This window comes from the organism of the source record quoted next, unplaced genomic scaffold (assembly GCF_019419815.1).
Source record: "Pyrus x bretschneideri cultivar Hongxiangsu unplaced genomic scaffold, Pyrus_bretschneideri_v1 Contig17, whole genome shotgun sequence".
NCBI lineage: Eukaryota > Viridiplantae > Streptophyta > Magnoliopsida > Rosales > Rosaceae > Pyrus > Pyrus x bretschneideri.
Genome location: NW_025999468.1, coordinates 4,622,393 through 4,633,512, shown reverse-complemented (window position 1 = coordinate 4,633,512; position 11,120 = coordinate 4,622,393). Strand labels below are relative to the sequence as shown.

Here is an 11,120-nt window from a genome sequence, read left to right as displayed (position 1 = left end):
AGTTATCCTCAAGGTTTTCGAGCAACTAGTCAATATAGACATAACATCTCCTATTGTAGAACTCATATGAAATGCAAGTTATGGTCCAAACGGGGTGAGCTTCATTTGAAAAGCATAGTTGGGTTGTGCATATGGATCTGTATTGACAACATATTTCCACCATAATGACAAGCATAATGACTATACAATATTATATGTTATGTGTCCGAAATACATAATCAGTATACTAGTAATACGTGTCATACGTAATCCACACAAACAATCCACGTGCGCATAAAAGAATTTTTGGTCAATAGAGACACCAACTTGCATTTGGACCTTGTGTTATGTATGTGATATTACAGTTTTTTAAAGTGAAAAGAAAAAACAAGATAGCTAGTTATTTACCCCAAATCTGTCTTAAATTCAGAGATAGAACTAGGGATTTTAAGTACCAGATGGAGAATTCTTGTCCCTCTGATTACTAGATCAATTTTGAACAATCAGAATGGAGAAGAATTAGATGTCTGCAAATCAGCAAGGTCATTTTCCGAGAGGAGATCCTCTCCGGATCTCTTCCATTAAAGCCACCAGATCAATGATCCGGACCTTTAAAATTTCATCCAACAGCTCACCTGTTTTGACTCCTTAAAAGCTATAATAATTTTTAGTCGTTGAATGAAACTTCAAAGACCTAGATCACTCTTCTCATTTTCCAAAGGTTGGTTTGCATAGTATGAAATGTACCACAAAAGAATTGGAAAGTACAAAGCTGCATTTGTACGAAGCAATTTCGAATAATCAAACTGTACCACATTTATATTGTAGTACATTTAAATCCACTAGCGTAATTTGCTTTCTTTTATATGTATGGTTAAACAAGAAGATTTGTACTAGAAAGACACCTTTGTTCATGTAGTACAATGGAGTGAAAGTAGTACGCAACTAAGTTCTAAGTTGTGCGATATATTAGCAGTGTAAGGCAGGGAAGTTGTACAGAAATAAGTCTAGAGCCATGACGAAGAGAACAAGTGTTGCAGTATATGCCAAAGCGGTAGAGGGGTTCTGTAGGAGTGACCTGAGATCACATATGGCGCTATGTGTTGCGCTTGATGTGTTCTCAGGTCGCCCCTGCGGCACCTTCTCTGCCACATGAATGCACTACTGTTGATCTGCTGAATGTCCAGTCATGATGGACCCGAGGTGCTACATCAAAAGGTGAGAAAGTTCTATCATGTTTCGGTGTATTGAAAAATGTAAGAAACATTGCTAACTTTACTCTCGACTACATGCATCGATTGTTCTACCACTACTGTAACACAAATTTGAAGCTCATACTGTAAGTACGTGTTGGTGCTCACAAAAGAAAGTCAAATCTATTCCTACCTGGATAAATCAGTGACTGAATCAATATCCTTACAGCTGACTTGATGGCTAGTAGCTCTCCTTCCCCAACTTTCCGAGGATAAAACATTAGTTATCTTGGTAGACTGATGATGTTGCTTATCCAGATTGACTATTCATACTCTGAGCATTATTTGACTGTCATTTGATCTTTATACTGCCATGTTACTATTAAAGTTCATGCCAGAGAATACAGTATGAATTGACTAGCAATCTGTCGTAATCCAGTCAAGCGTATTGTTCAACCATACAACTGAGAAATTTGAGAGTGAAACTACAGTAATAACTCTATTACCCTAATTATTGCACACAGTTAGAGTTTGCTTATTTATAATTACATCTTAATACGTTACTACTCTTCGGGGTGTTATTACTGTAGAGGGTCACCTGAGTTATACAAATGCATAGAGTCACCCTATGAGTTTAATTGGATATGTTATTACTATTGCAGCAGTTTGCTATTATCCCCTATGGAATCAATAGTCAAGTATACAGTCTACAATTTGTCAACAGTATAACTCGTCATATAGCTCTTTCCCACTCTCCCATGTAAATGGGTCTCGAGTTCTTTTATTGTAATGCGTTGATTGAAATATTGACAGTTAAGTCTGAAAAATTGGCTCCAAAAAAAAAAAAAAAAAAAAAAAAAAAACCAATCATTGCAAAAAGGTTTGAAAAAATCAAATGGTAATTTTTTTTAAAGATCAGAAAAACACAGAAATGAAATTTGATATTTGAATTGAATGGCCTATCTGATGTTTATTAAATTCAAATATCAGAATGAGGGCTTTGTTGCAATTTTTGAACATAAAAGTTAAAAAATACAATTTCGAAGGTTCTACTCTGTAAAATGTTAGTACTTCACTCCATTTTTACTAGGTGTACCCGCGTGTGCACCCTCAATTTTCAAATTGACCTGCTTTTACAGAAGTGCTCAAAATTCAGGGGTTACTCAATTTCATGTTTCAAATTGTATTTGAATTGCAGTCCATCACTCCATTGGAGTGCTTGAGTGCTCCAGTGTTTGAATTTTCTTTCAAGCAGTATCTGAATTGCTAGAGTGCTTCAATGTTCAAATTTGAAATTGTTTTCAAATTGTTGTCAGTTTTAGTTTTCATTTTGTTTGTTATATCTTTCACATTTCTTTCATTTTTTCTCATTTATCTCATATATTTTTCTTTTATTTATAGGGCAAAAAAAAAAAAAAAAAAGTAATAGTTAAAAAATTAAGGCAAATGTAAATGACGCTTTACCGCAATAGAGAACACTTATGCGTATGTATTCCTAGTACAAGTTCGATCTCTACTAATTTTTTTTTCCTTATATAATTAATAATTTAACCTACTAATCACTATTGTTTGTCAAAAAAAAAAAAAAATGTTATCAAGCTCTTTTCTTCGAAGCGGTTACCCAGGCCTTGATAGAGTAAAAACTGGTTTGGTATTGTTGTGCTTTGAAAAAAAAACTGATTCTGATGTGTTGTAAGAATAAACAGCTATGAAATAAAGCAATAGAGTGTTTGGTAAACATTTTTGTAACAGTGCTTTTGAAAAAGAAAAAAAAAACAGTATTATAGTGTTTGATAAACTTTCATATAAAACAAATGTGAAAAAAAAACTAGTTTTTCAAAACTGAGTTTTGCAGTTTTGTGTTTTTAACTTTTTTTCACCAAAAACTATGAAAAAAAAACTAAAACTGAATGTTTACCAAACATAAAAAAGCGTTTATAACTACTTTTTCCAAAATCAACTAAGCATTAAACTAGGGCTAAGCACAGTGGGTTATTTGCTCATCTCTAGGACTGCAAGTCTCAAGCCAACCACCAACCACCAACCTCCAAGGGGTTCCAAACTCTGCAAGGCCTCGCTTTGTGTCATAAGTGGAAGTCGATGCAGCTCAATTTATGGAAGTTGAGAGGGACAAGGACCTAATATTTTCAAGACACACCCATCATCCGTGTTATATAATATAAGGATGAGCATTATCTCTAGAATCTCTTTACGGGAATTTTAAGAATTTTCATATTATGACTGTTCATTATATATCATATAGTCAGTTTTTTGTTAAATACTATTGTGTTTAATTTTAATTCAAAAAATTCATGATCACATGATGTACGATAAACGATTAGAATGTGAGAATTCTAAAGATTCCTACAATTTGGGTCAGGACGATATACAAATCCATGTAATATTATATTATAATATAATATAATAATGATTCCACATTATTTTATCTGTAACTTTACAGGACCCACACATTTCTCCGGTTATTAATTAGTAACAAAAAGAGAGGGAAAAAAAAATCTCATTTTTATTGGGTAGGAAAAATACGGTATGAAAAGTAGATTACTTTCTAGGCACCACTCTTTTTCACGAGAAATATTGTAGAATACTCAGAACATGATTTAGCATATAACATATCATAAGAGAGGGACACTTAAAAAAAAAAAAATTCTTCATTTATACTATAATATGTGATGTACCGATTTATCTTTTAGGTACTTAAAAAAATATATCCTCTCTCACAAACCCCATGCATTTGGAGAATGACTTGTATAGAATGATTCCTTGTCACATAGTTTTTCAGTTAATAACACATTCTTATGTATAAGCTTTTTTTTTACATGATAACATATTAAATTGAGATGCTAAAGTTTTTTTTTTCTGGGGGAAATATGGCAACTATGTAATTACTAATTAGCAATGTTATTGATCACACTGAATGTAATAGTGTGGGAGTGAACAAGAATTCGTGAATTATGCTTCTCTTACATGCGGAGGTTGTTGAAATACAAAAAGAAATGGTTGTACAGCAGCCGCTTCAAACACACAAGCATGGTTTTGTATGGAAATGAATCATCTTCGGATCCCTTTCATCAAATTAATCAATTCAAATCTTTAAAATTTAATCCAATGACTACAAATAGAGAATCATTTTAAAAGTTATAATAATTTTAATCATTTGATTAAATTTTAATGATTTGAATTAAATAATTAGGTGGATTTGATAGAAGAGATCCGGATATTTCCGTTTTGTATAACAAGTAATAATGGAAATAATGCAAAGGATAGGATAACGTCTTTTCATACATCTGCTGCAATGTGACAGGTTCTAAATTTCTAATCGAGAAATGACAACCATTTCTTTTTACTTTTTAATTATTAAATTATGCAAATCAAACGACAACAAATATAATTAAACAAGAGATCCCCATTTCTGAAACAGCGCACTTACGAGTATCCTTTCAGTTTCAAGTCTAATGACAACTTTTTTAAAATTTCAATCATTTCTACAGACTATCAGCCAACAGTGGAAAAATCGGTTGGATATTTAATTAGCATCGTCAATTTTATTAGAGGGGCGACGTTTACCTGCACAGTTTATATCCTCAACTAATATTTAATATGATTGATTTTCAGAAATGGTTGACAGATTACTTCTGTTCCGCATCAGATCTAAACTCATTCTAGATACACAAAAGTTTGTTTTGTAAATACACAAAAGTGTGAATTTGGAACTGTGTTTATATAATCTTCTTGTTGGTAAATGAATTTATCTCTTACCTTCCAAAGAAAAAAAAAAAAAAACTCATTCTAGATTGGATGAGAGATGGAAGTTTATTTTTTGGTTGAAAATTTTTTACACTTGCATGTGTGAATAGCTCGACCGTCTCTGAGTAGAAGTAGCTATCATGCTAAAATAGTTTATTGGTTGTATTCTTCTATGTGCTTAGAAATTACAATGCTTACATGGAGGGCATATCGAGTAATTATAAGTTAATTATGTCTTTTTTTGTGAATACAGGCATTTCAACTCGCAAACAATTTCGGTCGAGTGAGTAGAATAGATATGGTGGTGTCTGGTGAATAAACTGCTGACTTCTATACTTGAGGGACTACGACCAAGGAAAGAACATGTCTTGCCTTGGGTTCTAGAACCTAAAGATAAGGTAACCTAGATCACGGCGAAATTCAATAACTGGCTTAGCTTTCACTGTGCCGAACAAGGTTAACTTGGTAACATCTCACTTTGCCGAGAAAGCTATGAGATGACCTCTTTAGGAGAATTGGAAACTCTTCATCTGCCAAGTCTTGAATAGGTACCCAATTAACCAGAAGCAGTGATGTTCACTTGTCTGAATTGAATATGCTCCTAGATCACTTGCTTGTACGACTTCAGTGATATTTACTTATCTGAACTGAAGGTGTTTTCTCAGAAGTGTGAGAAGTGTTTCGCTTAGAGCGTTTGAATTGTTTATTGTGTTGAAGGGGGGTTTTCTCATATTGCGCGATGTCTTATATTTATAAGATTGAATTGCTCAGTCATGCAGCTCTCCCTGATAACACCAATCATTTCCAGGCTGACTAATTTCAGATAAAAAATCATGTGGTCGTTATCATGCTTCTTAATCAGAAGACTTTCTTTTCCAACTTGTTTGTCCATATGCATCCATACAATCATAAAGCAAATTAGAATACAATTGCAATCCTACAACTGAATCATTATCCCGCGTTTTTCCATCCTTATTTGTTTACCAATTCAATTCTTGCTTGCTGACCAACCAATTCAATCCTTTATCCAAACTTTACTCACCAAACCATTAGCAATAGCATGCATGATCTTAACTAAGCTCCTAATTAGGTGGCCTCGACCTCACATTATGTTCCAACCAACACCTTACAAATCTCAACCTATCCCGACTCAATTTGGATTATACCAATATCCTAAATCAAATGTGTTTGCCCTCAAACACCTTGTCCAGGTAATTATCAATAAAATATTAGGATAATGAGCACTCGTGCTTAACCACATGATTACTATACAAAGGAGAAACAAAACATTAGCCATATGTACTGCATCGTGATCGTAATAATTACTTAAATAATGTCGTTTTGATAGGGTGGTGTAAAATGTAAAGGGTTATTATACAAAATGGTACATAAGATTTGCATGATCAATAGAAATGGTCCCTGAGATTGAAAATCAATAGAAATGATCCTTGAGATTGTCCTCTATCCATGATTTTGGTCATTCCGTTAAAAACTCTTTGAATAATTTTCAAAACTTCGTAACTCAATCGACTCTTAACCAAATTCGTCCCATAATATATCAAAATGAAGATAAGAAAGTGTAGAATAAGATTATACCTATTTGGAAGTCCAATGATTGCCTGAGATGGCCGGAAAATAGCCTGAAAGGTGGCTGGTCCTCAGGAAAATTGGAAAACTCGCCGGAAACTGGATAAACTTCAAACGTTCATAACTTCTTCAATACTCAACGAAATCGAGTGATTCAAAAATGAAAATCATACTTCTTGACGAGACGAAGAGAATGGTATCTTCCTTTACTGCTAACTCACCGTGGTTTGGCGGAAAAACTGCTTGAAAGTGGCTAACTCGAAAATGGTTAGCCACTTTGAAAAGGTATCATTCTCTTCGTCTCATCAAATTTTCATTTCTGAATCACTCGATTTGGTTAAGTATTGAAGAAGTTATGAACGTTTAAAGTTTACCCAGTTTCCGACGAGTTTTCCAGTTTTCCTGCGGACCAGTCACCTTTCAAGCTATTTTCCGGCCATCTCTGGCAACCATTGGGCTTCCAAATAGGTATAATCATATTCTTCACTTTCCTATCTTCATTTTGATATATTATGGGTCGAATTTGGTTAAGAAACGATTGAGTTACAAAGTTTTGAAAATTGCCCAAAATCGTTTTTAACGGAAAGACCAAAATCATTGATGATAGACAATCTCAGAAACCATTTCTATTGATTTTCAATCTCAGAAACCATTTCTATTGATCATGCAAATCTCAGGAACATTTTGTATAATAACCCAAATGTTGCATCTTGTATAATAACCCAAATGTAAATGACAACAAGTGGGGCAGACTGGGCAGTAACATCAACGTAGAAATATGACTCTTTTCACTAGCCGCCGCGACCACCACCACGGCTTGTCAAATTACCATCATCGCCATGGGAATTATTCAGAGTCTCGTGGGCTCACCATCATAAGGGCTTCACTAGAATTGAGTTGAGTTCTTTTCGGGAGTATTAAAAACTATCTCCTCGTAAAGACATGTTGGTTGCTATGACATGCTGGAGATACTTTGTGACGCACGAAAATTTGTCACATAAAAATAGAGTATGTGAGGATTTTTAAACATTCGTGTGATTCGTGGCCAAATAATTCTTCAACATCTTCGTGGCGAGCCAGTCATCACGCTTTTAAGCATTATATATCATGACTAAAGTAGGCGTCACATATTGACATTTTATTTTTTTAGGTCATGACCAACTCGTCTCTTAAATTTTTTTAAACAATTTATGATATTAAAAGCGGGAAATAAATATAAGCAATTTACTAAAACTCTAAATGTAACGAAACTTCACTCGTTGTCACATATAATATCTCAGGGTGACAAATCAAATCGTCACATTAGGCAGACTATGTACAAACATAACAAACGGATATGCCCATTTACTCTTACCTGAAATAGACTCTTCCATCACCTCAACACCAGCCATTCACCGATTCTGATTCTCCCTCTTCCGTGACTAAGTTAGTCAGAACCCATCTCTCTCCGTATCTCACCCTGTAATTATCTCTAACCTCTCTCTCCCGATCCGCCTTCTAACGCTTTCTGCCGTAACACCACTAGAAAGGGTGACAAATTAGACTTGCGGAGATTGGCTTTGCCAACAACATAGATTTGGGGGGTGTTGTTGAAGACAATCTCAGACATCCTTTTTGGTGTCGTACCCAATAGTAAGAGTAAGAAGGGACTTAGAGATGACACTCGTGATATAAATAATAACCAATTGATCTTGTTGAATTCAAAGATAGTAGTCATGATTGGGAATTTGAGGAATAGTTTCGTTTTCTTTGGCTTGCGTTTAGGGTCGGCAATTTGAGATGGAGGGAGAAGGTGAGAGCTATCCACAAATTTTCAAAGATTTAGGCCAGTAAGACAGGGCTTCATCTGACGAAGCCATGGGAGGTAATTGGTTTCAATGAGTTGGACAAAGTGGGTGGTGTTAGAGCTAGAGAGGGATGAAAAAACAATGAGAAGATGCAAGAAACCCTAGAGAGCTAAGGGAGAGGGGCCAACCGGAGGGTGGATGAAAATTTTGAAAAATCCTACGATTGGCTAATACCTGGTAGAATTATGACTCTTTGTATTAATCAATGAATAATAGTACAATATGGTTAAAACAATTTCTTTGTGAAAGAAATCCTACACTAATTACAATTGGTAATTACTTGATAAACAAAAAAGGTAACTAAAAAATGGATTTTGGAGTTTACGATCCTACTCTAAACAATCAAAACATAAAGTAACTTATAGGGCAAGTGCAGGTGACATAATATAATCAAGATTCAAGGACTTTAATGTAAACTAAGGCAACAAACATCTCACATCTGAATAATTAGTGTATGTATACAATTCTTATCGTACTTCTTTGATCATTTTCTAATACCTGGCAAGCTAGGTAGCCATAAACTTCTACGGTCAATTCTATCCATGGGTCAGTGCTTTCCTTGTCAACATTTAAGTGCTTATTAGAGGCCTCAACGATACGTAAGTTTATGCAGTGTGGTTCATCAATCATCTCTAGACGATCTAGCTAGCAAGCAAATGATTGATTTGTATAAAGTACTTCTCCGTTGTTACGCAATATCAATCATAAAACATACTATAAAAGACCATTTAATCATTTGTAGATATATATCAAACAAATTAACAGTATTTGTAACAAGTGAAATATTCATGATAAACTCTATTTATTCATCAAATAACATTTATAAAACAAACAGTTTTGATTATAAAATTTAACTTGGTGCTATATTAAAATCTTTTAACTTTCCTTTGCGTATTAGTTCACTTCATCTCTTTTAAAAGAGTAGAGTCGTATATCATCTTATATGTTGTTGTGGCGCATATTTATGATATTTAACAACCTTTGAAAATTAAATCGATGTATGTATGTCAATTCTTTCTCTCAATCAGCACATACTTAGATAAACTATAATAATAAATAAAATAATTGTAACCTTTAAACCACTAAGCCCTAAATTATATATCTGTGTTGATCATCCTATCTAGTAAGACTCATGTCTTGATTAGATTCGATCGCAACACACTTACTATTACTTTACTGGTGTTGATTAGTTCTACTTTATTTACCAACTCATATTTTCTTCCCTAAATTACAAAGGAAAACTAATGAAAAGGGTTTGAAAACTTTGAGTTTTAACGATAATGACAAAATAAAGGGTAAAGTGAATAGTACCAAAATTGACTTTTTAGTGTAAAAATGTGATTTTTTGTTAAAATAAAGAGTACCAGGAGCTTTTTTTTTAAGTTCTCAAATTATAATATGTTGATCATCCTATCTAGTAAGACTCATGTCTTGATTAGATTCGATCGCAATACACTTACTATTACTTTACTCGTTTTGATTAGTTCTACTTTGTTCAAGAACTCATATTTTCTTCCCTAAACCGCCTAAAGAAACTTTTTCCTTTTATGTTTTTTAATCGATGATATTGCATGCTTTTTCAAAACCTAAATTGTGTCCCTTTCCGTACTGAATCACGTAATAGAGTACTAGTAAAGCGTACGAGCACTAGTGCCATTATCACTTGTATATTATACTAAGACCCTATCCACCCACAGACGCACATCTAATCTCCATCTCATCCCCAACAAAATTATCATAAGCGGCACTTACACACACTTTGCATATATAAATCAAAACCCACCTCATCATTCATTACTGCTTTTTTAGGTCATAAAAACCCAGAGGAGAAAGGAAGCAGTAGGCAAGTATGGAGCAAAACGATGGAGTTCCAACTCCATCTCTAGATTTTCCTGTTGGCTTGGCGCTGCTTCTGTTGCTGTTATTGAGCGTCAGTGCCTTCTTCTTGTGTTGCCTACACTGGGACAAGGTTCGGTCCCTATTTCTATCCTCGGTGGAAGAAGGCAGCCCTGACGATCATATCCTACCAGACTTAGATCAGAAACCTCCTCGTCCAAACATGGTACGTACGTACATAAGTCAATCTGTGCCTCTTTTTTCTATAAAAATTAAATTCAAGTTTTGTGTTTTGATTGGTTTTATAATTTGTACCTCATTTGATAGACGGAAAAGCAAAAACAGCAGAAGAGCCTGACAGTGCTGATGCCTGGAGAACAGGTGCCCAAGTTCATAGCAATTGCTTGTCCATGTCAGCCTCCGGTAATGGAGAAGCTTTCTGTGGTTGTGCAGAAGCCTACCCTTTTTCAGTGATGATGCTACTGTATATAACTAGTTACTGAGTAGTGTTACCTCCTCAGTTCAAGTTAGTTTTGTTCTGTTTTTAGCATTTTGGAGTACCCAAAAGTTGAAAATTGGAGAAGTATATATGGTTTTGTACTCGAAACATTATACTGCGGATCAATTACATATAGTTTGAGGCTTGAGCATAACCTTAACCTCCCCTTTTGTTCTTAATTTTGGTTACTTAATTAGATTTTTTTTTTTCCTAAATACATGAAAACCAACCAAGAGGCATTTAGTGAGATATTAAAAGATTTTAATTTAATTTGTAAGGTAGCGCTCAAGGATTAATCAGTTAGAAAGTTAATGCAACATTATTACAAGATTTGAATTTAAGATCACTTATAAGTGAAAAATAATATCATTAGACCATGATAATAAACGGCTAAACCAATAATAACCAAATGAT

The 11,120-nt window shown here is 34.2% G+C and overlaps 1 protein-coding gene and 1 long non-coding RNA gene across 2 annotated transcripts; both read left to right on the top strand.

Moving 5' to 3' along the window:
• Window positions 1-828: 828 nt before the first annotated feature.
• LOC125475995 lies at window positions 829-3,613 on the top strand. Its single transcript, XR_007257344.1, has 2 exons — window positions 829-1,197; window positions 1,311-3,613. It is a non-coding gene; the product is annotated as an uncharacterized LOC125475995 (long non-coding RNA).
• A 6,450-nt stretch (window positions 3,614-10,063) lies between these two features.
• On the top strand, window positions 10,064-10,885 carry LOC103939725 (uncharacterized protein At5g65660). The gene is made up of 2 exons (XM_009349835.3): window positions 10,064-10,433; window positions 10,535-10,885. Exons 1-2 carry the CDS (start codon window positions 10,221-10,223, stop codon window positions 10,679-10,681), a joined length of 360 nt encoding a protein of 119 aa, XP_009348110.2. The 5' UTR covers window positions 10,064-10,220; the 3' UTR covers window positions 10,682-10,885.
• The last annotated feature ends 235 nt before the right edge of the window (window positions 10,886-11,120 follow it).

What these genes read in the sequence shown, in the direction of transcription:
- LOC103939725 (XM_009349835.3), top strand. Translation starts at nt 10,221, where the DNA reads ATGGAGCAAAACGATGGAGTTCCAACTCCATCTCTAGATTTTCCTGTT. An exon ending in AACCTCCTCGTCCAAACATG is followed by an intron (nt 10,434 to 10,534) that starts GTACGTACGTAC and finishes CTCATTTGATAG; the next exon opens with ACGGAAAAGCAAAAACAGCA.